Here is a 27,436-nt window from a genome sequence, read left to right as displayed (position 1 = left end):
GTGGTTCAGTGGTAGAATTCTCACCTGCCATGCAGAAGGCCCGGGCTCGATTCCCAGCCAATGCAGCAGTTGTTTAGAGAAGCAGTGTGTCTCAATGAAAAGAGCATGGGCTTGGGAGTCAGAGGTCATGAGTTCTAATCCCTACTCTGCCACTTCTCAGCTGTGTGACTTTGGGCAAGTCACTTAACTTCTCTGTTCCTCAGTTACCTCATCTGGAAAATGGGGATTAAGACTGTGAGACCCATGTGGGACAACCTGATTACCTTGTATCTCCCCCAGTGCTTAGAACAGTGCTTGGCACGTAGTTAGAACTTAACAAATACCAAAATTATTATTATTGTTATTACCTGGAACTCCTTCCCTGCACTTCACATCTAGCAACTGCTCTCCCCAGCTCCAAAGCCATTCTGAAATATCTTCTACAGGAAGCCTTCCCAAATTCATTTAATAATAATAATAATAATGGTATTTAAGCGCTTTCTCATCTTCTGACCCTATATTCTCCTAGTTGCCACTTCAGCATTTGCGTCCTTACCCCTTAAGCTTTTATGTCCCTCCTCCTATCTGAAATTTATTTCAGGGTTCAGCTCTCCTCAACCCCTCCCCTACTAGATTGTTAACGCCTTCAGGCCAGATACCATGTCCACTAATTCTGTTCGTATCTCCCAAGCACTTACTTTATACCATGGTCTTCACAGAGAAGGCTTTCAGTAATACTGATGAATAAAACCCTGTGTCTTCACAAACTCATGGAAGTGTTTCTAGCTAATATTGAAAACTTTAAGCTCCTCCCTTGTGGTGGCCGAGCTGTGGGACCGAGGAGGATCAGGTAAGGAGTGGTAATCAATCAATCAATAGTATTTATTGAGTGCTTACTGTATGCAGAGCACTGTATTAAGTGCTTGGAAGAGTTCAATATATACACAGTGGGTAGAAATGTGTCCTGCCCACAGCGAGCAGTCTAGTCTAGAAGGGGATCTAGACAATAATATAAATAAATTATGGATGTGTACACAGGCGCTGTGGGGCTGAGGGAGGGGTGAATAAAGGGTGAAAATTCAAGTGAAAGGTCAATGTAGTATGGTAGTGATGGCATTTGTTAAGCGCTTGCAGCGTGGTTCAGTGGACAGTGCACGGGCTTGGGAGTCAGAGGTCATGGGTTCTAATCCAGGCTCCTCCACATGTCTGCTGTGTGACCTTGGGCAAGTCACTTAACTTCTCTGAGTCTGTTACCTCATCTATAAAATGGGGATTAAGTCTGTGAGCCACATGTGGGACAACCTGATTAACTTGTATCCCCTCCAGCGCTTAGAACAGTGTTTTGCACTTAGTAAGCGCTTAACAAATGCCATTATTATTATTATTATTACTGTGTGAAAGGCACTGTTCTAAGTGCTGGGGAGGATACAAGGTGATTAGATTGTCCCACGTGGGGCTCACAGTCTTCATCCTCATTTTACAGATGAGGTAACTGAGGCACAGACAAGTTAAGTGACTTGCCCAAAGTCACACAGCTGACAATTGGCAGAGCCGGGATTTGCACCCTCCACCCCTGACATAGGTAAACCCCACCTCCCTGGCCCCAGCATGGCTCTAGCAGTGGGTGCCTCAGTGATGAGTTTGTCACGAATCTGTCCTGCCACCGCTCCCTACCCTTGACCCCCACCAGGATCACTCTCTATCCGCCCCTTCTTATCTGCGGTCTCACCCATAATAGATCTGGTTTGTGGCTCTTCAATTTGTTGGGCTTGGCCACTGTTTGCCAGTCCTATTTTTAGGTGAAGTGTAAACAGAGCTAAACACTTTGTAATATCAAGAAACATGTGGGGACATATTTGTTTTGAGGGCTTTTTTGAACTTAGATTTTGCCACGTGTAGGACCTTTTCCTTGACGCTCTGGGACATGCATCTAGAAGTGTTTGTCACTGTTTTGTGCTCCTCTAATAAAATTCTGTGTTATTTTATGTTGTAATTAGATGGAGAGGACAAAATATGTGTATGTTATAGTTATACTCTGTGTACATATACCCAGAAATTCAAGTTTAATGTAAATGTATTGCTGTATTTAGCTTTGTCTTTAATTTAAATAAGGACATTTGTGGGACTAAAATTGCTTAGAAAATTGTGGTACTAATCCAGCCAGTCGAAGGCATTGGTAGTTTGAATATTTTGTGTAAATTTAGTAACTACTTTACAATCTAATCCAAAATTTCACAGGCACTTTTCCTTAAATCCTTTGGTCAAGTTGGTTAGAATGCCATTTAATTTAAGGCATTTTATAGATGTACCCGTGTTTTATACAAACAACATTTCTTAGCTTCAAAGTCGTTTGTCTTGTCCTTCCAGAATTTACCAGATTTTATTCATAAGTCTGCTGTGTAGGGGGAATTATAAATCTAATTTGCTGGAAAACTCTTATCTTAAGCAGAATCTACTTTGACATTTTGCAGTGTCTATTCAAATATTCCACTAGGTTGCTGATGTTTTGTTTTGCTTTTGGCATTTAATCCCTCAGCATCAATTTAGCACTAGGGAGAAAGGTACAGTGATAAAGAATACCGACTCTAGGTGATAATAATGATAGTAATAAAAATAATTGTGGTATTTGTTAAGCATTTGCTTAGCTGTCAAGTACTGTACTAAGCACTGGAGTGAATACAAGTAGACAACACACAGTCATTGTCCCACATGAGGCTTACAGACTAAAGAGGAGGGAGAACAGATATTGAATCCCCATTTTACAGATGAAGAAACAGAGGCATGGAAAACTTAATTGACTTAGCCATGGTATCACAGCAGGCGCGTGACAAAACCAATATTAGAAGCCAGGTCCTCTGACTCCTAGGCTCGTGCTCTATCAACTAAGCCATGCTGGTTCTCAGATCACTGAGAGACATTAATTTGAAATCATTGATAAAGTATGATCACTAAACACAGGGCATTAGGTAGATTCTTTTCTTAGCATCTTAGCAGGATGATTGTAAAGGAGACATGGAATATTTTCATGTGATTTAGGTGAATCAGTGAGGAATGAAATGAGAAAGGTTGTTCTCTGTTATTGGCAAATTTAGTTAGGACCTCCGGGGAAGGTTTAGCTCTGCTTACTTGAGTGAGGATCTTTCTAAGGTTTAGTGGATGTAGTGGAAATCCCTGGGCTCTCCTCCTGACATCACAGTCCCTGGAATCTAACTTCATAAAGATGTGATTCCATAACTGTTCTCGGAAGAGAGAAGCACAGAACAGTCTCATCTCAATGGGATTGGGATACGATAATAATAATTATGGTATTTGTTCAACACTTAGTATGTGTTAGGCAGTGTACTAAGCACTGGGGTGGATGCAAGCAAATTAGGTTGGACACAGGCCCAGTTCCACATGGAACTCAGTCTCAAACCCCATTTTACAGATGAGGTAACTGAAACACAGAGAGGTAAAGTGACGTGCCTAAGGTCACTCAGCAGACAGGTGGCAGAGCTTAGATTTAAACCCATGACCTTCTGCCCCCCAGGCCTGTGCTCTATCCACTATGCCATGCTGCTGCTTAATTCTGGAGTGACATTCCTGTGGTCTCTGAGGTATTAACCTTCTAGAGCATCTAGACTGTCACCTCATCTCTAGACTGTAAACTTGTTATGAGCAGGAATCCTTTCTGCTAATTCTGTTGTATTGTACTCTCTCAAGCACTTAGTACAGTGTTCTGCACATAGTAAGTGCTGAAAACTACCATTAATTGATTGACACAGTTTCATTACGGCTGATTTTCCATTTCTAAGGGGACTCGGTCAAGTCAGTGATGCTGGAAATTGGATCACCTTTCCATGATATTTGTGGCTCAGTCACTGCCTGAGTGGCTCCTTTTTTTGAAAGCAAATCCAACAGATCTCTTAATGATTCTGCTGAAAACTCTTTACATTACCATTTTTTACCCTTTTCGGATGGTCATTACTCTGTGGAACTTTGATGTAATTCATGGTGCTTATTTTTTAAAAATTCCTTTATCATTTGATTTCTTGCCCACTTAAACTCCCTTTGAATTTAGAAAAGGCTCCTCTAGACTGTAAGCGTGTTGTGATTAGGGAGCGTATCCATCAATTCTGTTATATTGTATTCTCCTGAGCACTTTAGTATGGTACTCTGCACACAGGAAGTGTTCAATAAATACAACTGATTGATAGGGTGGCCGTTTCAGTCTGTTTCTTGTTGGGTACAGATGCAGCTATTACCTGCTGGCCCGTGCTCCTCTGGCACGTGTCCTCACGATGCTGCAGTCACTTTGGCCATAAATGGATCCTGAATATGAAAAATCTTACTGTGCACATAATCATGTGCTGCACTCCTTCTGCATACTCATTTATTATATTCTGTGTTCCAATCAGAACAGGGAAGAAAGATTGTGAATGGTTTTGTGGAAGCCACTAGAATTATAATCAATTCTTTCATTCAGCTTTTGAAGTCTCAGACCTAGGCACCTTGGGAAGCGGCGTGGTCTTGTAGTTAGGTTCCATGCCCACAACAAACTTCTCTTTACCCCATTCTCCAGAGTATTTTTAGTCTTTCAGACCACTTTTAACTCAACATGCAAAAGTCGGAAAGCTGTGTACGGCCCTAACGAACTTAACTAGTATTGATACCCCATGAAGGGAAATTATGTTCTTTTCTGTGATGGAAGTTAGAGAAAAACTATTCAGCTGGAAGGCTTGAATAAAACCATAGTTTACAGTACTTTCATAACCTTAGGTGCTGCACAGCCTTTGGAAAATCTACTTTTCCAAATCAAGTGGCTCTGTTGTAGTGAAACAAATACAATGCAATTTGTGTCATAATTGTACTCTCATGGAAATAAGTACTAAACCAGCACATAATTTAATATTAAAGGTGATGACTGCTGGAGGAAAACGTAACAATCATGTTATTGCTGAAGTGGACCTTCAAATCAGGTTAGGTAGTCTCCATAAATAATAATGGTAATAATTATGATATTTGTTAAGCATCTTCTAGACTGTGAGCCCGTTGCCGGGTAGGGACCATCTCTATATGTTGCCGACTTGTACTTCCCAAGCGCTTAGTACAGTGCTCTGCACACAGTAAGTGCTCAATAAATACGATTGAATGAAATATGTGCCTAAGCACTGTATTAAGCACTGGGATAGATAGAAGGTATTCAGGTTGGGCACGGTGACTGTTCCAACTGGGGTTCACATGCTAAGTGTGAGGGGAAACAAGTATTGAATCCCTTTCCCTCTTCCAATCCCTTCTTTGATGCTCCCATCTTTTCCAGCAGTATCTCTAGAGGAGATCTCCTGCCTCCCCTCAAAATCCATCACCTCCACCTGCGAATCCGACCCCATCCCTTGGGCACATTGTCAAACAATTTCCTCCCTTCTTCCCTCCCTGCTATCTTCAGCTCTTCACTCTCTAGTGGCTTCTTTCACACTACTTTCAAACCTGGTCATGCATTCCCTATCCTAAAAAAAACCCTCTCTTGACCCCACACCTCCCTCCAGTTATCACCCCATCTTCCTCCTACCATTCCTCCACAAATTATTTGAGCACATTGTCTGCTTTTTCATGGTATTTGTTAATTTCATAGTATGCCTGGCAATGAACCTGAGGCATCAGCTTGATGGTAGAACAGCCCATGGAGATATCGTTAGGCAAGAGGAAATGCAAGCCAGTTGCCAGGTCTAGGGAGATAGATTTGGGAGTCATTTGCATAGAAGTAGTAGCCAAATTAAGGGGAGTGAGTGAGCTCTTAGAGCAAATGAGTGTGATGTGAAAAGAATAGAGAATCCAGAACAGATGCTTGAGAGCCACCCACATTTGGGGTGAGAGGTGAAAGAAGAGCCCATGAAAACAGTGGAGAAAAAGCAGCCAAAGAAATAGGAGAGAACTGGATCTAGGAAATTAAGGTTTTTTAAGCATTTCCTGGAGAAGATAGTGCTCAACAACAGTGGCAAAGACAGCTGGGGGGGGTCAAGGTGGATTCTATTTAGATTTGGCAAGGAGGGCGTTGTTGGTGACCTCAGAGAGTGCAGTTCCAGGAACATAAAGAGGATGGGAATTTAGAGTGTCCTGGGAAGAGTTGGAGGAGAAGTGAAGACAGTGGGTGTGTATACCATCTGTTTAGACTCCTTATCTTCCTCACTAAGCTTGATTTCCTTTGTATCTGTGTCTTAAGGATATTGCTCGCCTACTGCAAGAGAGGGAATTGCAGGAAGAGAAGAAATGGAAGAAGCACTATTCAGGACCCCCAGGGACCAGTGCTTATGAAGAAGACTACTACCCTGAAAATGGAGGTAATGCTTCCTTGGGATCCCAATGTCTCCCCCTCCTGATGTACCCCTCTATAATAATAATAATGATAATTTTATTTGTACAGTGCTTACTATGTGCCAGGCACTGTACTAAGTGCTGGAGTGGATACAAGCAAATTGCATAAGACTCTATAAGGACAATCAGTATCCATTGCAAAGCAGTCAGAGAATACCTAATGCTCAGCCTGGTTTTATTTATTGGTCTTTTAAACACACCCAAGCAAAGGAGAAGGTATATGTTTCTCCCTCTGTTCCTGCTGGTTAAGAAGAGATTTATGTCAGCAGGCTTTCAGAATCTAATAAATTGGCCTGTGGTCTAATGGGATAAGAAAAGCCATAAAGGAAATTCAACCCTAAAATTTTAAAACAGCCTTACAAATGCCATGGTTCAGTTTAGCACTCTGCACCCATTTGGAATCCTGTTTTATATTCTGAGCTCATAGCACGAGGCTTGGGAAATGAATGATTAGTCTGTGGGGTTGACCTTTCCTAAAGACCTCTTAGTTTATGTGTGCAGCATTGAATTGAGTACCAGGGTTGAATTAAAAACCAGGATATGCCACATGTACTAGTTACTGGGTAACTGCATTCTCATTTCCTTTCTTTACTCATTCATTCAATCGTATTTATAATCACACTAGTATTCTAGTTTACAAATTATGAACTTTAATGCAGTTTAAAGAGTCTCTTTTCATTCTTTGCTGTGGATGCTCTTGGCTTTTTAATCAGTAAGAGAATAACGTAACTTTCTAGGTGAGAAAGAAAATGTTTTCATCCTAGGCCAATCTGATGCTTGCTTGCTGTTTCTGGTGGTGGTTCTTTCCCCTGTGAGTGTGTTGGGAAAGGAGAATTTAGAAGATTCACTGTTTGCCATTGATGCATACTAAGGAGTGAAACCCTGCCGTTTGTCCAGTGGAAAGAACACTGTTCTGGAAATTCTGGTTCTGGTTTCGGTTTTGCCTGTAGCTGGCTAATGGGGGTGAAGACCAAACAAGCACTTTGCATTATGCTGCACCTCTGCCCGCCTACTCACACATTGCACTCTGTGTCCCTGGGGGACATGGCCTGCAGGGTCTAGAGAACTGCAGTCACCAGCACTATCCTCAATTCCTCTGCACGGGTTCTTGGTCCCAAAGGATTGAGGCTGATCCATCATTTCTGACAGAAGCCTCCCTCATCATCAAAGAGTGCATCCTTTCTGAGCTTTTCAAGGTCATGATGATCTCTGTATTCCTTTCATGAAGTATTTTTTCTCATTTTCAGTTCACACCTTTACTGAAGTTCAGTTGAAAATAAATCGTAGGTAAACGTGAGAAACATGTGTCCTACACTTTACAGTAAAAAGCCCAGTGAATCTCAAAGACCAGGCAAGCATAGTTAGGCTATCACACACTTTCTCACTTTCTCTCATCTTTGGATCCCAAAGGGATTTGCACAACTGATTAATTTTTCTCAGACTTCCTTTTTGAGGAAGGTAAGTATCACTCTTGTTTAAAAACTGGAAAAAAAAAACCCTGAGAAATGGGGAAAAACTGTACCTGAACATATCTGAGAAATGGGCATGAGGATCTTGACACACAGGCTTTGTTCTAACTACTTCAGCCCCTTCCTGTGACAGAATTAGCAAGACTTGTGGTTTGATGTTGTTTTGAGACAGTGCTTACTCTGGCTAAGTGTATTGTTCCATATCTGGCTACCTTAGGTGTTAGGAAGTGAATGTATTAATGATTCAGCCTTATTCTATTCAGGGGCTCTACTACTTGTAGAAAGAAATCCATGTTCCACATTTGAATGTTCTTTCCCTCCCAGTTTTTGGACTGTTAGGAGAAATGGTGTATGTGTTTGCTCTCATTGGAAAAATTAAGGAAGTAATGCCCCTCTTGGTTATGAGTGAATTGGAATTCCTCCATCGCAAGTGTTTGTTGTTCAGGAAATGAGAGCCTGCTCAGAACGTGCTCAAGCATGTCACATGCCCGTGCAATCCCAAAGAAACATCCCAAGGAAACAGTGATTCTGACCGTCCTGAGGCCCAGAAACCACACCAGACCATTCAACTCATTCCAAGCGATACTGATCCAAGATGAAACTGTCCTTTCCCAACACAACTTCAGTGCTTCACTCTAACCTCACATTTCATTTCTGCATCTTTGTTTGACATTTGCCTCTGATTTGTGTCTGTGCTTTGTGTATCAAAGAGCAAGTTACTAACGGCGATATCACAGCTATTAACTCATCTGATTGTATTGTCATCTCTGTTGTCATTTTTCAAGAAATTGATCTGCCCAATTTTACTTTTGCTATAAAAACTATAAAAGCCATCTGTATTCAAACATGGAATTGTCCAAAAATTACAACTAATTGTCATAATTTTGAAATTTGTAGCATATAGTCTGTGACTTCATATTTGCTTGGCAAAATGAAATTTTTGGATGCCTACATCGATTAAAGTGAAATTGTACATTATATAGAATATATGAAATATATAGATATATATCTTTGGTGCACATTTAGAATATACTTTCACTGGCAGCTACGATATAAAAAAGTTTGTCAAATGAAATTTTTTCAAGAAACATTCAATTATGCTCTCAACATAAAAGGGTATAGCCAAAATTTCCAAAAAGGGTGTTTTGTGCTTTTATTTTTCACAAAAGAATAAAACAATTGATCCATTATACTAGGAATCCCTCTTGTAGTGAACTCTTTCAAAATGAAATGACAACCATGTCCTGTTTTTCTGTACTTCCCCTTAGAGCAAGTGTAAAATAGATATGGAAATATTTGAGAGGATGTGAGTCACCTTGTTTTTTCTGTCTTGACCTCAAGAAACCTTTGCCCAAGCATGTTGGAAACATGGAATTTTTTTTTTTTTTAGTGAAAAGTGGATTTAGAATTCTTCCACCCAAGTGAAGAAGGGTGTTTTCAAATGCGATTCACACTTCCCATTGTTATGTAGACTTGAATATCAATTAAGTAATTACTTTAACAGTGGTTTCACTTAAGCATTCAAATGGAAATGTATTGTTTGTTCTCAGTATGGGATGGGGATTGTCCAACCTCTTTTATCTACCCCACCAGGTAAAACACTCCTACCTTGTAGTGAACACTTAATTAATATGTTAATAATTTTATTTCATAGTGTTGACTCAGACAAAAAACCCTGCACCATAAGAGTTTTTCACTCTGTTCTTTCTAAAAAATTAATTCAGTAGATTGAGAAACATTTTAAAACCATAGTTAAAAGATTAGTTGGACTCTGATCCTCTGAACTGAAAACATTTTGAAATCTAATGTATAAGATGCCTATTCCTCTACCTTTTTATCAGAATCACATCCACATTTAGAAAAATCTTTCCTGAACTTCCAAGCAATTTTTCCACTTCCATTATGTGTCTCTTAAATTGTTGGAAGTTTTGGTTAATGCAATTGAAAAATGTAATCTATATTAAAATAAATTCAAAACTTATTTTAGAAAAGAGCAACAATTCTCATATTCAACATAATAGCTTTGGAGGTTTCCATCAGAATCATACTTTTTAAAAAGTTTTTGAGAGTGTAATGTTCCAACAAAATAATGCACTTCAGTACTGTACTGCACATTATTCTCCTTTAATTGTTTGGTACTGCAAATGAGGAAAAATAAAGAAGTTAATTTTTATTCCCATTAGTATTTTTTACACAAGGAATGTAGTTTTGGCAGCTAAAATTTAAACCAGTGTAGACTAAGAGTACGTGAAGTCAAAGAAAAATGCTTTTGCAGTGTATTAGTGTGTACATGTCAGAGGTTTTAAAGTAATGGTATAATTTTTAATGTCCATTTCTAATTGTCACTAAGACTGGAAACAGAAGACTCTAAACACTTCCTAATAATTTCTTATCACTCCTCATATTCAATACCCCTTAGCCCTTCAGAGGGAGTAGCAATGCTAAGGAGATGCCTAGAAGATGAAGAAAACCTGGAGAGTGACATCTCCAGGCAGAGTAAAAGCAGGGAGCATCCAGGAAAGGCCTCTTTACTTAGACCTTCTCATTGGAAGTTCTAAAAATAAATCCAAAATCCATCAACAAATTTTGGTGGCACTGTCTTCACGTGTTCGTCACAGTGGATCGTAGTGCCTTTCTAAATAGTAATATGAGGTTGGGATATTAAGTTGCACTATTCCTTCGGCTCCTTACAGCCTTCCAAATGTGTTGTGACTGTGCCCAACAATGATTTCTGCAGCGGCTCACCGCTCCACACACAAATTATGATTCAGAATAGTGCTGCAACCTATTTAACTTGGCTTGTGAAGAAAAAGCCAGGAAAGCCTAGTGGAGGAGACCAGCCACAGCAATATGGTCCTTTGAATACAGATTGCTTCCCAAACAATTACTTTTGCGAGTCCTGTGATATTTCCTCAGTGATATGCAATCACTTTGGCCATTTAATGGCCAATATTCTTTATGATAAAGTTCTTCTGTCTTTTGAAAAGGACCTAATGTATCGTTTCAGGCCCTTGACTGTTACTTGTGCTGTCGCCCTATCCTCTCTCACTTTACTTATCTAGTGACTCTTCATGTGTGCATGATTGGACTCCCATAAATGCTTTTATCTGTAGTTCTAGTTCCCTCTTTTTTGTTTTAATTTATGAAGTTTAACGTAGCAACTTTTAACTTTGTCCTGCATGTTAAGCTTTGGCACTTCTTACCCTGTTGACTAAGCATAAGTGGGTAGCCCACCACTTGGAGTTAACGTGGAACTAACCTGCTTTCTGTTTGTCATATCCCTCCTCCTCCGCTCAGACCACCCAAGGTCAGGGAGGACCAGGGAACTTGTTTATGAGTCCCCAAGGCCCCGCAGACCCTTGAACTACGACAGGCCTGTGAGGCGGCGAAAGGAGGAGCAAAATACAGCACCCAGCAATTGGGAAGAACCCAAGGATCCTGCCTCTGAGATTTGTCCATCATCGGCTGGGCGGGTCAAGTTCAGAGACGATCATCAGGCCAACAGGGAGCGGCGGGAGCAGAAGCATTCTGGCCGTGAAAGGCCACAGAGACCTCCCTTGCCTAAGATCAGCGGAGAGGTTTTTCTGAGCACTGAGTTCGACTGGGAGCCCAGTGACAGTAGGTTACGGAACTCAGATAAGCACAGGCCACATCACCAAGAACGTCTTTCTCCGAAGCCCTCACCAAAACCTAGGTCTCAGGATAAGGAAGACACATGTAAGAGGGACCATGGGCCGGGTGAACACAGAGATAAGAGAAAAGGACAGAGGCCTGGGACTCCTCCCTCCTCACAAAAAGAGGCCCGGGAAAGGGATCACGAATACCTCAGTGACCCAGGTAATACAGAACAATGAGATGAGGAAGCCTTGGTTTGCAATGAGGCTTTCTGGTATAGATTATATGACTTAACTAAAGGCTATGTAATTCATTTTGAGAGCTCTGCCAGACTGCTTAGATCAGTCAGTTATCAGTGAGAAATAGTTTGGTCTAGCGGAGAGTGTACGAGCATGTAAGTCAGAGAACCTAGGTTCTGACCAAGGTTCTCCCACTTTCTGCCGTGTGATCTTGGGCAAATCACTTACATTCTCTGTGTCTCAGTTTCCTCATTTGTAAACTAGAGATCCAGTACCTGTTCTTCCTCCCCCTTAGACTGTGATCCCCTTGTGGGATCACCTGATTGTCTTGTGTTTATCCCAACACTTAGTACTGTGCACATAAGAAGTGCTAGACAAATACCACATTTATTATTGTAGGAGAGCTTTTGAGTCAGAGGACAAATGTTTCTGTTTGAGGTCAAGAGTGTTTGGTAGCTGTTGGAGGTTTTAGCAGTGCCATGGAGATGAAAGTTGGGCTGAAGAGGGGAGAGACTGGAATCAGGAAGAGCAATGAAGAGCTTGAGGTATTTGTCAGAAAGTGACAGTTGCTTGTGTTAAGGTGGTGGCTGTGAGGGTGGAAAGGAAAAGTCATATCTGGGGAAGAGCCTAGGTAAGAAGCTGACAGGATTAAGAGACCAATTTTAATAAGGGAGATGTAAGATGGGAGTGAAAGATGACTTCTCAGGGGCCTTTCTGATCCAGACCTTTTTAAGTAACATGGCAGTGTGAACTATTTGGTCTGCCTGGGTTTTGGCTACATGTTTCTAAATTCACTGTAATTAGCTAAATAACATCAAATGGAGCAAAGGAGACTGTAACTTAAAACAGAACCTAAGTATTACAAAAGTGCTGTCGAGCAGCTTATTTTATTTTGTGACTGTGCCTAACTTGAATCATCGGACTACATGTTGGACCACAGGTTCAGACAAAAATTTGAGTTTTTCACCCTTAGATTTCATAAACAAGTTATAGACCTATGGTGTGATACAAGATTAGCATTGTTAAAGAGATTGCTGTTCTCTGAAGTATTTATTATGGTGCCAAATTCATGCATAGCCAAGATTCTGATCCCATACTGCATGGCATTTTGATTGAACTTTTTTCTTTCTGCTCCATTTTGTGAAATTGAGCTGTTTGGCTTCTACAGTGCCAACTGACTTCACCACAATTCTAGGCCTGTTAACAGAAAATAGATAAGATAATAGGTTCCACAGAGATAACAAAAACACGGAGTGTTTCTGCCCAGAGCACAGCAGTAGATTTTTTAGAAAGGATAGAGACAGGGATTAAGGATTCCAAAGCACTATTTCACTGCCTTCTGGTTCCATGCAGTATCATGCTGTGTGTCTTTAGCATGAGTATAAATGGGAAGCCAGGCACAGAGCCTCAGGGTTTTAATTCCCTGTTAGGAGTTTGTCAGAAGGCCAGTAATGGAATGGAATAAATTAAGAATATGAGATATTGAAAGGAACTAGGATTATTCTGTTTGGTGAATGGATGCAGTGCTGAGGAATTGATTGCAGTAAGGCTCCATATTCGTATCCAAACAGTACCTTTCTTGGACACCATCCTTTGGAATATTAACCCAACACTACTTGAAATTTTGGCAGGGGTTGTATTTAGAACAAATCAAGCAAATGTACCTTCATCCTGAGGGATTCCTTGGAAAGAGGTCAGAAAATATAGGGCAGAAGGCAAAAGTAAACTAGGTAATTTCAGGGCTAATAATCACTTTTCTGATTACAGATGCAAATTTAGAGGTAAGTGAGCTTAATAGAATATTTTGCCATGGGGCAAACTTTTATCCCACTAAGGGTCTGGGCATCCTTGCACCATTGAACATAAGGCTTTACCTGCATTTGAAGCATTTTATGTAACCTGTTATTAAAGCAGAAGAATTAGCTTCAGTAACTCATTATCTCTTTTCACTGGAAAATGGTGAATGAACCTGCACTATCCATCAGCTCCGTCTCCTGCAAAATATGACATTTTGAGGTATGGAAATGGTGAGAGACATAACCTTTGGAAGACCCATTGTAGTTGTGTTTTCATGAATGCTATTATAAGATTGATTTATAATATCTATTTCTTTATGTACTTTGTTGAAGTAAACAGTTTACGTTCTCTCACTGTCATTGCTGTAAGTTTGTCTCCTTGAAAGTGTGAAAGACTGCAAATGGAAAGGCAGAGTTTGGTCATTTAAAATTTCACAACTGGTTGGGAAATTCTAAATTGATTTACTACATTGAGTTTTTCTAGGAATAAAGCCAAAGGGGACAAAAGAAGCAATCTCTTCCCAATCTCGAGTGGCGCACAGGGATCAGGAATTATATGATGCAGAAATAGCTAGGAAACTGCAAGAGGAAGAACTTATGGTGAGCAAAATTGTCGATAAATCTCTAACACTTCTTGACACTTTAATTAATTTGTTAGAATGTAAAAAAATTTTGTATTAGGCCAAGCCAATGATCCATCTAGTTCAGTGGTTGGTGTCTCTCAGTTGTATCAAAAGACACGACACCTGGGTGAAAAGTACGGTGTTTGGAGTGCTCCATCTTATGGTGAGGGATGTATCTTTTAACAATGATAACTTTTTTTCAGTGGACTTATCATCTGTGTAACTATCTCAGACTTTAAGCCTTTTAGCATTACTAACTCCCCCCCATTTTTTCTATTAATGCAACACTGATTGTATTATCAATAAATCCAAATCCTTGTGTAGTCTTTTAACTTCCATAATATTTAATTCCCTTTGTTGTATAGCTTTAGTAAGGAGCTAATTTGCAAGTAAGCCTATACCAAGCTCTGTTTTGCTTCTCCTCCTTCATGTCTGCTTCAAATTACAGTACTTCCTGAATTCTCTAGAAAATTCCTTTTATCACTGTACAATGCAATACCATCAATATCCCAATTTTATTTTTTCAATCATATATTATGGAATCATTCTTCTAATTACAGGATTTCCTTCCTGCTAATAATACTATTTTAGGACCCTGGTGTAAAATTTTTGTGTGGTATCTAGGCAGAGTCAGTCATTTGTGACTCTACTGCCAAAGATTATCCTTTGGCAGTGATGATTGATGATATTTTTCTTAACTTTTTTCTTTATTAAATCTTTGTCATTTCTATATTTAACCGCCCTTTTCTTTTTCCATTTAGGCTAATCAGGTTGATAAGAGAGCAGCTCAAGTAGCCCAGGATGAGGTGAGTTTGTTTATATTAAGCCGTTGGATTCACACATAGGCCTCAAGAAACTCTAAAGGCATTTTCTCTGTGCCCTTCATGATGTGATGGATTCTCCTTTTAGGAAATTGCTCGGCTGCTGATGGCTGAAGAGAAGAAAGCATATAAGAAGGCAAAGGAAAGGGAGAAGTCCTCATTAGAAAGGAGAAAGCAGGACCCAGAGTGGAAGGCGAGTTGGATTTCCTCCTTTCAGTAGAAGCAAGTTATAGTGGGTCTTCTGCTTTCCTGAGTAAGCAATTTGAGGGAGCTCTCTAAATATATAAATAATTAGCACTTCTGACTACTTGAGAATGATCATCTCTATAAAACCCAATGGAAATCTTCAGAGATAATACTCGATTTTCCCCAACCCTTACCATTAGTATTCATTGAGCTCCTACCATAGGCAGAGTGCTGAATTAGGTGTTTGGAATAGTATGCTAGAAGCAGAAGACAAGGTCTCTTCATCACCATCACCATCATCATCATCAACAACAATGGTATTTGTTGAGCATTTATTATGTGCAGAACACTGTACTAAGTGCTTGGGGAAGTATGGTACAAGATTATCTGAGGAGGAGGATGAATTGTCGGATTACAATTTTGGTCAGCCCTATGCGGTCCAGTTTGAACTTGTTTATGCTGTTGAAAAATATGTTTTATTTCCCTGTTCCTTCCTACTCAGCCATTAATGAAGGATGGAGTTCTTCCCATCTCTTATCTGGTTTGGTGGAGTCAGGGAATCAAGTGAATGGGTGGCAGATTGGAGCAATGGGGTGGTGTGACGATAGCCTTGCAGGAGGATGCCTGAAGGGGCCACATGAATATTCTGCTCTTTGTGTCCCAGCAGCTGATCCAAGGTTCATGTCCTCACTAGGTTATAAGGTTCTTGAGGACAGGGATCAAGTCTACTAACTCTATTGTATCGTATTCTCCCAAGTGCTTAGAACAGTGCTTGGCACACAGTAAACGCTCAATAAATATAAGTAAATGCTTGTTACCAATGACCAGGCAATTTTGCACATTGAGCCCTGCTTGAGATTATTCAAAATTATTTGTGATACGACTAAATTAAAAGGGATATGGGCTTGAAAATAAAAAGCCCTCAGCTTGAATTTATTTTCTGATACTAGGCTTGTTCCATGTGAAATAGTTAATTTTTCTTTTGGGGAAATATAATCTTCTCTGTTTAACACTTCCTTATTTCTACTTGCAGTTTACTGAACCCATCCGCCCAAAGACAAGAGAGAGTCATGAGCCTCATTGGTCCAAGAATGATCAACCAGCACGGTAAGCTGCAGCAGCACCTTCTGACACAGGAAAAATTAAACATTTGACCTTGAGTGACTGAATTGGATGATTGGGACTGATTGTCTAAGAATAAGCCAGTGCTCTGCACACAGTAAGCACTCAATAAATACGACTGAATGAATGAATAAGCCCTTGAGTGGGAGGGGGAAATGCTTAGTGTGATTGGAACCATAAATTGAGCAAACCGCCAACATTGGTTACGTACAGTGGGTGGCTTGTTCTGTGGGTTTGTTTGAACACAAACAGCACATGGAGTCCATGCTGCTACAAAACATGTTCTTTATAATAGAAAAGCATTTGCTCCCAGCTGGAAACTTGCCAGATTTTCATAATTTGAGTTCAAAGCTTAAGGAAACCAATCATGACTGGATGCCATATAATTGCAGAACTGTCAGGAAAACCTGTCAAGGTTTACTGTTTAAATTCTGATGACTGTTATGCCAGACTAACAGTCTTTCATCTTGGAATGCAACAGGTTAAGAGATTTTTGAAGGAAAGCTTGGATATAGTGAGAAGGGTCATTTGATTACAAGTAAGGACACTTTGAATATCATAGAATTGACAGACAGACAGTGAAAGATAAGTTTTGAACTACTCTTCCTCACTAAACTAAATATAAAGCAAGTAATAAAGTCACTTGAGGAAACTAGAAATGACATTGCTTTTATGTATATGAATATGTGTGTGTCAGTGTGTGTGTGTGTGTATGCGCACACATGCCTTCTAGAAAACCACACTTGTTGAATGTCAGGCTCGGTGTCCTGGACATAAGCCAGTTAGAGTAATTGCATTCTGTCCATCTCTGTTTTCCTGGATCAAATGTCCACAGGATTCTTCACCTCCCCATATCCTGTCCTAAATAATTGTGGAATCTGGTTATGAAGCAGCTGCTTCTTTCTACCCTCGGGGTGCCTGGATTTCAGTTGCTGTGAAATGATCTGCGCCTGGACCATCTGTAATGAATGGTTTTTGGTTGCCTTTCAGGGAGAAAAGAAAACAGTCGAAATAGGAAGGAGAAAATGTGGGGTTAGTTAATAGAAATGAGACTAAAATGGCAGTAAAGGGGACTTGAAATGTCTTTAAATTATTAAAAGTTTTGGTGGGGTTTAATATATCATTTATCAAACATCTATTAATTCTTAAAACACAAGCAGCACTCATGAGAAGTAATCCTGGAAAATCTGAACTACTTTTGCCATTCAACTCTGAAATTCTGGCTGCAAATCTTTCAACTGTGCAAATGTGATTTCCAAAAAATAAATGTATTTATAGCATCTTTAAGAAGGCTGCATCTATTTTTAAAAGCACACATTCACAGGAGATTAAGAAATACCCTTCCAAAAAAATCCCAGTGTAGTGGTGGTTTTTAGAAAGCTACATGATCTACCCACTTTTGTAAATTTATCTTAGTTTGGTTGTTCATTAAGGGTATACTAATCATTTTTTTCAATATTTTTGAAGAACAGTTTTAAAACTGTAGAGACAGTCAGCGACAGGCTGTTTCTAATAAGCATTGGTCTATAGTTTTGAAAATTTTTTTCTATACCTGTGAGTTGAGAGTGATACTTGGTGGTTTCTTGTAATTTTTGTTAAAGTGAATTTTGATTTCTATGTAGGTGTTTTGGTCACACAGCACGGCTGTTGAAGAATTGGGATCAGAGCTGAAGTCTTGTAGTTTGGAACTGAGCATCTTTAGGAGTAGTGAAGATAGTCATTGAGGGCACTGGATGCAGAGTATTGTACTACATTCTTGGGAGAGTACCATGAAAGTATGAAATACATTCCCTGCCCACAAGGAACATGGACGCTACCTGGAGTGACAGGAATAAAGATATTAGAAGCAGCATGGCGTAGTGGCATGGTGGATAGAGAATGGGCCTGGGAATCTGAAGGTCAAGGGTTCTAATCCCGGCTCCGCCAGTATCTATTGTGTGACCTTGGGCAAATCACTTTTCTGGGCCTCAATTATCTCAACTGTAAAATGGGGCATAAGACTGTGAGCCCCATGTGGGACAGGGACTGTGTCCAACCGGATTGCCTTGTATCTACCCCAGTGCTTAAGAGCAGTGCCTGGCACATAGTAAGTGCTTAACAAATACCATCATTATCCAGCTCTTAGTACAGTGTCTGGCACATTGTAAGCACTTAACAAATACCATAATTATTATTAGTAGTATTATTTACAAATGGTGTAATAAGAATAAATATACTGAATGTACAGTTGACCATGTATGCATGTATATAGTTGGATGGAGGGAGGGAGGGACAGAGAGAGAGAGTGAGTGAGTGCTAAAAATAAGTACATGAATTCTAAAGATAGCTGATATGTTGATGTCACTTGGGTTTGGGGAGTTAATCAGGCAAGTAATCTAACTTAGCTGTGTAGAAGCAAGCACATTCTAGTTCTTTCTTGCAAACAATCTCTAGGCTGCAAGTTCTTTGCAGTCAGGAATTGTGTCTGCCAACTCTGTGGTATTGTACTTTCCCAAGTGCTTAGTGTTGTCTACTCTGTAAACAGTAAGTGCTTCATAAATGCCATTGATTAATAATTGGTTGATGAGGGATCAAGTTGTTTGGAGAAGCAGTGTGGCTTAGTGGAAAGAGCACAGGCTTGGGAGTCAGAGGTCGTGGGTTCTAATCCCAGCTCCACCACTTATCAGCTGTGTGCCTTTGGGCAAGTCACTTAACTTCTTTGTGCCTCAGTTACCTCATCTGTAAAATGGGGATTAAGATTGTGAGCCCCACATGGGACAACCTGATTATCTTGTGTCTACCCCAGCACATAGAACAGTGCTTGACCATCTCTACATGTGGAGAATTTGTGCTTCCCAAGCACTTCGTACAGTGCTTTGCACACAGTACGTGCTCAATGAATATGATAGAATGAATGAATGAATAGTAGGCACATAACAAATACTATTATTATTATTATTATTCCCTTCACCTATACCCAATGAATCATTGCAGTAGTTAGGATTAGAGCCCATGTCTTCTAGCCAAAATATCCATTCATTCATTCAATCATATTTCTTGAGCGCTTACTGTGTGCAGAGCACTGTACTAAGTGCTTCCTCAGACCTGTTTGCCATTTTGCTACACTCATAACTGCTACAACACTTGTTTTCATTGCATGATTTTGACTCATTCATTCATTCAGTCAGTCATATTTATTGAGAGCTAATTATAAGCAGAATACTGTACTAAGCACTTGGAAAGTACAGTACAGCAATAAAGAGAGACAGTCCCTGTCCACAACAGGCTTACAGTCTCTGGGGGGGAGACAAGCATCAAAACAAATTAACAGGCATCACTATAAATAGGTAGAATTATAGATGTATACAAATATACATACAAGCTGTGGGGCGGGAAAGCCGGAGGAGAGCAAAGGGAGCCAGACGAGGTGACGCAGCAGTGAGGGGGAGCTAAGGAAAAGGGGGCTTAGTTTGGGAAGGCCTCTTGGAGGAGGTGTGCCTTCAGTAGGGCTTTGAAGGGGGGAAGAGTGATTGTTTTGTGGGTTTGAGGAGGGAGGGGGCAGGCCAGAGGTAGAATGTGGGCCAGGGGTAGGCGGTGAGATCTACATGATGGAAGAATTAGGGCATGTTTTTCTAAAAAGAAAATCTATTCTGAATATAATATGATCAACATGATTGTACAGCTAGATTTATTATAGGAAGAAATAGATATGTACCCGGCATCAGTCAAGGCATGATGCTGCTACATTTACCATCCTCTCTCCCAGGTTTACTAAACAATATTTGATGCTTATTTGTTGTTCTCAAATTTACAGCATTTAATAGAGTAAAATAGTGGAAAACCGTCATTGCTTAGTGGATAGAGCATGGGCTGTGGAATCATAAGGACCCGGGTTCTAATCCAGCCTCGCCACTTCTCTTTTGTGTGACCTTGAGTAAATTACTTAAGTTCTCCATTCCTGTTATTTCATCTGTAAAATGGGGTTTATACTGTGTCCATCCTGATTAATTTGTATCTACCCCAGTGCTTAGTATGGTGCCTGGCTCATAGTAAAAACGTAAGAAACTTCATAAAAAATAATAACAATGAATGACAAATGTAAAAAGCATTCTGATAGTGACAAACAAGAATATAGGAATTTATATTTAAAAAAATCACCAGTCATGGTATCTTTAAACTACATCATGGAAAGAGCATGGGCCTGGAAGTCGGAGATCCTAGGTTCCAGTCCCAGCCCTACTACTTAATAATAATAATAATAATAATAATAATAATAATAATAATAATAATAATGATGATTGTGGTATTTTTAAGTGCTTGTCCAACCTGATTATCTTGCATCTTCCCCAGCACTTAGACCAGTGCCTGGCATATAGTAAGTGCTGATAAAAGCTATTATTATTATTATTATTTGTGCCAAGCACTGTTCTAATCACTGGGGTAGATACAAAGCAATCAGTTTTCACACATCCACATGGGGCTCCCGATCTTCATCCCCATTTTACAGAAGAGGTAACTGAGGCACAGAGAAGTGAAATAACTTGTTCAAGGTCACACAGCAGATAAATGGCAGAGCCCGGCTTAGAACCCAGGTCCTTCTGACTCTCAGGCCTGTGCTCTATCCATTAAGCCATACTGCTTCTCCACAGTTGTTATTATCAGTAATAATAATGGTATTTGTCATTATTAGGGATGACTAATGCACAATTTTCCTATCATATAGAGCTCATCAAGTGCCCAGCCCCTGTGTCATAGGATATCACTCTCTATTTAGAATAATTTAAAATGAAAATCAATCAGCGGTATTTATCGATTGCTTACTATGTACAGAGCACTGTACTTGGGAAATTACAATACAACAGAATTAGTAGACAGGTTCCCTGGCCATAATGAGCCTACAGTCTTGATTGAAATAGTTCAGTGACAATAGTTTTTTTTTTTTTTAAGCATTGTAAGAAACCTTTGGATAAATAGTGATCCTCATCTTTTCAAGAATTAGTAAAATACTTTTTATGGATGTTTGTGTGTGCATGTGTACACTCTATATACATCTTGTTTTAGAAAATAAATTCCCTGAGGTCAAAACACAAAATCTTCTGTTTTGTGCACATCTTCTAGCCCACTGTGAGATCTTAAGAAATGTTAAAAATCAGAAAATGATCATCACAAAGTTAAATGGAGTTAGCATATCCCACTGTTTGAGAATTCAATCTGTTTGGATAGTCAGAGAAAACTGCAAAAGATTGCTCTCATTCCTTTTTTTAAAGAGCTGCATTACCACCTAGTGGATTGAGGAATATATTAGTGCACTTTCACTTTCCCAATTTTCATTTCATAATAGATTATATGAAAAGAAAGTTTTCTAATAGCATAGTATCTTTCCCAGGGTGACTCAACAACAGTACCTTCTAATTTAATAATATTTTTCCTAGGGAGAAGCAGCATAGCCTAGTGGAAATCAATCGTATTTATTGAGCGCTTACTATGTGGAAAGATCACTGACCTGCGAGTCAGAGGACCTGGGTTCTAATCTTGACTCTGTCAGTTGCTTGTTGGGTTACCTTGTTCAAGTCACTTAACTTCTCTGTGCCTCAGTTCTCCTGTTTCTCCTCCTACTTAGACTGTGAGCCCCATATTGGACATGGAACATATCCAACCTAATTAATTTGTACCTACCACAGTGCTTGGAACAGTGTTGGACACATAGTAAGCACTTAACAAATACCATTTTTTTTTTAATTTCTATTTGAAGCCAGCAGATAAATCTGGGAGGTAAATGAAAAGGATTAGCCTCTTTCCATGTACCTGTGAAGAATCTGAGACCCAGCAAAGTCAAGTGGTTTTTCCAGTCGCAGAATACTAATTATAGAACCAAGACCTCCTGTTTACCATTCCATTAAATTATGCTACTATTCTGTTATAATAATAATGACATTTATTAAGCGCTTACTATGTGCAAAGCACTGTTCTAAGTGCTGGGGAGGTTACAAAGTGATGAGGTTGTCCCACGGGGGGCTCACAGTCTTAATCTCCATTTTACAGATGAGGGAACTGAGGCCCAGAGAAGTTAAGTGACTTGCCCAAAGTCACACAGCTGACAATTGGCGGAGCTGGGATACTACCCAGAAAGGTGTGGGGTATTCTGTTTCAGTGTGTTGAGGGCATTTCTTTATTTCTTTTTCTTTTAAGGCCACCACCTCCTTCTATGCCTGATGCTGAAGATTTGGACTATTCCTTTTTCACACAGAACCAGCCTAGTTCTACCCGTCCATTTCCAAAACCTGAACCCTCTCATAAAGGTAGGAGATGGGTATGTGGATCTTGACTGTAGGCTGCGGGAAATCAAGTAGCCACTGTTAACAAGGCTGCCAGACTCTCATTTGAAGGAATTGAAGTGATGGTTCCTCCTAGGGGTGGAGAGAGCAGGAAAGGGCTAGCAGCCTGCAGAGCTGGGAAACATATGGCAGGAGCACTGCAATTCTCGGGAGTGCTGTTTAGATAAAAGCCTGGACACTGAATACCAAGGGCAAGCTCTTAGCTCTGGTCATCTGTGATCTGGAGTCACCCAGCTAAGTCTGAGGCCAAGGAGCAATTGAAGGGAAATTAGTCTGAAGGGAGCTTTATTTCTCTTCTTTATCTCTCTTCCTAGACTCACTGAAACCAGTTACACATTTAAGTTGATTCTCAGGGTTAAATGCAGGCTTCTGAGATATGTGCTGTCGAATTGTGGTCCTGACTGATTTAATGGTTCCCACTAATTTGCTGACAGTATCATCACTGAAAGCCTATTTTGAGAGGTCCTAGGGGAAATAGAGATGTAGAGGGTGGGGTTTAGAAACATTGTTATAAAGCACCATTGCATGTGGACTGACTGCACTTCGTTTATGATAAGTCTTATCAGCAGATATCTTAATTCTCCAAGTTCCAAGCATTAATATATATTAAATGGAGACTACATATTAGGCTCCAATTGAACAAATCCTACAAAAGAAATGAGTAATAGGGGGGATTTCTGCCTCTGTCTGGTAAAATATTTCCCAATCTTTACTCTTCAGCAAGAAGTCAAAGTAACCGGTTATTTTCTCCATGAAAATACTTTAGCTTGCTGTAATCAATGAATTTTAGAGAGACTGCTTGTGCCTGAAGTCTTCTTTATAATATCCTTTCATTATTTCTGAATGCCTCAACTGTCTTGTTTGAATTTGTATGCAAGCAGGTATTAATTAGATGGAATTAGTTACAAATAATCTGCCAGTCCATAAAAGTGTGTATGAGCCTGCAGTATTTTTCATTAGCTTTAACACTTTTGTAGATTGATTTCCAGAGCACCTAGCACTGCATGACAAAGCATTGAAGATAATTAAATTTTGTAATTTTATTAGGTAAATCAGTAAATCATAGATTATTTTAAAAAATTAAAGCTGCCCCTTTGGCTCCCTTGACAAGTGGTATATGAATATTTAAAGGCTTGGTCAATTCAAGAATTAGTAATTAATTGATTTCTCTTCCCTCCCCCCATTTTTTATAGGTCACCGTTACAAGCAGTAAAAGCATAGGAATCTGCCTCAAAACTAACTGTAGCAAATATATTTACTGGAGTACACAGGATGCATCTTCCATTTCTTCTCCTGGATTTCAATTCCCTGGACTTTTTTTTTTAATTTCTTTCTGTCCAAATGTGACATATGTTTATTTCAAGGTTCTAGTTATTTATGAACACTCAGAAAGTAGAATAAAATCTAGCTTCTTGATATTTGGTCAACTCCACATTGTGTGTATATATATGTGATTGGCAATTTATCAGCTGACTCCATCGAAGAAGTTCCATTCTGTTTAGGTATAGAGCCCGAGTAACTGGGAGTTAGATTTTATGTAGCAATTTTTATGGTAAGAAATAGCTGAAGCAAGACATGATATTTGGTTGTGACAATGCAAAATAAATTGCTGAAAGAAATTGTTCTGTTTGTTGTGCATTGAATCTGTAATATAATTGATAGGCAGTACTTTAAGGAATCTATGTCTTTTTCCAGAAGAAAAAAAAAACATAAAAAATTTGGAGCAATTGTAGTCTTTGGTCCTGAATGCTATAAAGAGGAAAGATTTCATAACACTTAAAAGCTCTCTCAGGGAAAGTGGCCTAGATATGACTTTCCAAACCCTTGCCCTGCTGTCACTTCATTAAGAAACAAGACTTTGCTCTGTGGGCAATGAGCCATCTACCTTATTATTCATCGGCATATATCTAACCTATGAAATTTTAGCTTGTCTATGCAAGCAATGAGAAGTCATAACATCTTATTGCAGTGTGTTCTCCTTTTATTGATAAAGCCATAGGTGTTGGAATTGGAGGAGAAGGAAAAGGTAGTCTTGAAGCTGCCTATATGTAGAAATAGTTCTCTGCATCTCTTTCTCTTCTCTTACCACCTGATTTACTTGGGGAGGAAATGGTTGCCCTCCTCTCAAGAAGAAATTCCTTTTTGCCAAGGAGAAGCTTTTCTGATCACACTAGACCTCTTTCCTTTACAGCAGCTTTTTAAGAACACTTCTTGTAGAATTGCAAAATCTTTTAAAGCTATTCTGTTGGCCAGGCTTATAACTCTGGTGTCGTATGAAGCTGGTAAAGCTAAAGCAATTTTTCAGGCTAGAGACCTCAGATGCGTGTGTGTGTGTGTGTGTGTGTGTGTGTGTGTACATTACACATATGTATAATATTCCACTAGGTTGTAAACTCCTTGAGGTCAGAATTTGTCTGCCAAATCTTTGCACTCTCCCAAGTGCATAGTACAGTGCCTTGCATACAGAAAGTGCTCAGTGATATTATTGACTGATTATATATTTATATCTATATCGGCATATATATGCAGGTATATGCACCCTCAAATCAGCAAATTTATGTTCCTTTTCTAAGTATATTCCATATGCATTTTTACGCCCCGCAGAAATTAAACTGGAATTGTCCTCAAGGAAATACAAACTATGGAAAAGAATCAGCATTACATTTAAATGGAAATTGAAGAATGTGCGTACATATTATTCTGGATTGGTTTCTGTTTTATTTTGCATTGTCTGCCTCAGGCGCATTGCCATGTGGAAATGGGGAAAAAAATTATTGGATGAAATATGACTGAAAAACAATTTACTGTACTGCCCTTTTCCCACTAAGAAATGCCTAGTCCAAAAACAATTTCAAATTGACTTTTTACAATTTCCTGTTCTTAGGAAAGTTTTTAGAGCAGTGTTTCCCAAAAGGAGGGTTGAGGAACCTTTGGGATTAATAGTAATTGAAGTTAAGCATCCCCAGTGTCAGGGAAATCATCAGGCTGGGGGATCTGTCCCAGTAGATTATGTGAGGGCAAGGATTTACGAACTGGAAATGGGAAGAAAGGAACAAAGCATGCTTTTTTTGTAGTAGAGCAATGGGAAAAGGAAAATTGATGAGTGTACAGAAAGACTGTGAGGATAACATTGCCTGTAAAGCAAGAGAAGATATATTTACTTGCAAAATGCTGCAATCTGAGCTGCTCCAAGGTAGCATGAAAATTCTTGAGGAATGTTGACCTACAGTGATGCTAGATTTTACTGTACTTACAACATGATATGTGTGCTATGGTTTTGGAAGTGTTCATATGGTTTTTAAATGAACTAAATGAATAGCCTATTTTTTAGTTCATAATCTGGCAAATGCCCATTACCATTTGCAGTGTTTTTATTTTATAAATGTTTATTTTTTATATTTCACTCACTCAAAATTATACTTACAAAATGCCATGTTTCTCTGCCTTCTGTAATTTCTCTGACTGTATTATTGTGATATGTAAACTGGGGATATGTCAGTCATAAATTACGTAGCTAAATTAACAAGTACCAAATTATTCAACAGCCTCAGGGTTTTTTGACCAAGGCAGTTATTTCCCCTGTGAAAAATGAAATTGCATCTATTTTAAACAGTTGTGAATCTCAAAGGGTGAAAGTTATCGTCTTACTACTTTCCATGTTCTTTGCTAAAATTAATACATTTTCCTTCAGATGAGAGCAGTTTAAAAAAAACTCCAGTTGATTCTTTATTCCCTTTCTAGTTAAAGTACCAAGTTTATTCCAACAAACTGCTAAGTAGTTGACAGTCGTCATGCATGTCCCTTTTTTGAGATGCACTCTATCTCAGAATATAAATATTTCATTGAATTTTTCAGTTTAAACCCATCAGAGTATGGTAAAACTAGAATGTATGGGCAAATGCTATATTTTACCTTATTTACAATTCATCTTAATTATTACAGTTTATAAATGTTTTATATATCCATTCCTTGGTGGTCATGCTCTATAAATAACCCTATTTCTATTTCTGACTGAAGCACAATTTCTTACTGTTTCCCTGAAAAGTAAAACCAATATTACATGTTTCTTACAGTAAGCCTGCCTGGCTCCCATACCCTTCCAATCTGTTTATCGTTCCTGCATAACCCAACTAATAATCTGCCATATTAACAGCATTCTGGAGCTTTACTACTGTTAAGAATATTATTAACCAGGGGCAGCATATAGACATTATTTCAGATGTTCTGATTATTTTTTTTCTTTAAAATTAAAACCTTTCTATTATCATTCACAAAGAATCTACTATGTGCAGAGCACTGTATTAGTTTTTAAATTTGTGTCTTGCCAGTGATTTCTCCACTGGGGCCAGAGAATAGATGAACAATGCTTTAGGATACTTCATTCAAGCAGAAGCGTCCTGGAGATTTGAGACAGTGACAGTTGTGCCATCTGAATTGCATAATAGCATCTGAGTGATATGCAGAACATCTCAGTTTAAAGTTGGAAGGGAAGAGGGTGTTTTTTTTCCCGCCAAAGTGGCATGGAAGCTGTTGTTAACCTTGGCTTCCTCTCTGGGTTTGCCCTTCCTCCATTGATCCAGGAACCACGGAACTAACAGTACAGTGAGTTCTGAATGATTTGATAAACTCATTCTCCCATCTCTACTTTTCAGGGATTTCCAATTGTGGATAAATTCAATTTTCAATGAAAAAGCCAGTTTGGGGGTTTTTCTTTTTAAAGACATTTGATGGCCTCCTGCCAACTTTGTCACATGCCAAATTTTTCTTTCAAAACTGCCACTGTATCTTAGGACCCTTATTCAATTTACTGCAATTGTTGGGTTTAACTTGTTATTCAGGGGTTGGAGTTTTAAAGCATGTTACCTAAGTATAGGCTCAGTGTATATATTGCATAGATTATTGTTTTAATTATTGTTTTAAT

The 27,436-nt window shown here is 39.2% G+C and overlaps 1 protein-coding gene across 2 annotated transcripts in view; it reads left to right on the top strand.

Annotated features, from left to right (window-relative positions):
- Window positions 1-24,134, top strand: part of CCDC50 (coiled-coil domain containing 50) — an 87,962-nt gene extending 63,828 nt beyond the window's left edge. Inside the window, exons 5-12 of one of the 2 annotated variants that reach the window (XM_038749823.1) lie at window positions 6,179-6,296; window positions 11,097-11,636; window positions 13,934-14,049; window positions 14,834-14,878; window positions 14,982-15,086; window positions 16,113-16,186; window positions 22,370-22,479; window positions 23,709-24,134. In XM_038749823.1, coding sequence (XP_038605751.1) covers window positions 6,179-6,296; window positions 11,097-11,636; window positions 13,934-14,049; window positions 14,834-14,878; window positions 14,982-15,086; window positions 16,113-16,186; window positions 22,370-22,479; window positions 23,709-23,728 — 1,128 coding nt within the window. In that variant the 3' untranslated portion in view covers window positions 23,729-24,134. The remainder of the gene's footprint in view (window positions 1-6,178; window positions 6,297-11,096; window positions 11,637-13,933; window positions 14,050-14,833; window positions 14,879-14,981; window positions 15,087-16,112; window positions 16,187-22,369; window positions 22,480-23,708) is intronic. The other variant, XM_038749825.1, reaches the window with a different exon arrangement.
- The last annotated feature ends 3,302 nt before the right edge of the window (window positions 24,135-27,436 follow it).

The sequence above is a fragment of the Tachyglossus aculeatus genome, chromosome 7, assembly GCF_015852505.1.
Source record: "Tachyglossus aculeatus isolate mTacAcu1 chromosome 7, mTacAcu1.pri, whole genome shotgun sequence".
NCBI lineage: Eukaryota > Metazoa > Chordata > Mammalia > Monotremata > Tachyglossidae > Tachyglossus > Tachyglossus aculeatus.
This window is presented reverse-complemented; position numbering and strand designations above follow the sequence as displayed.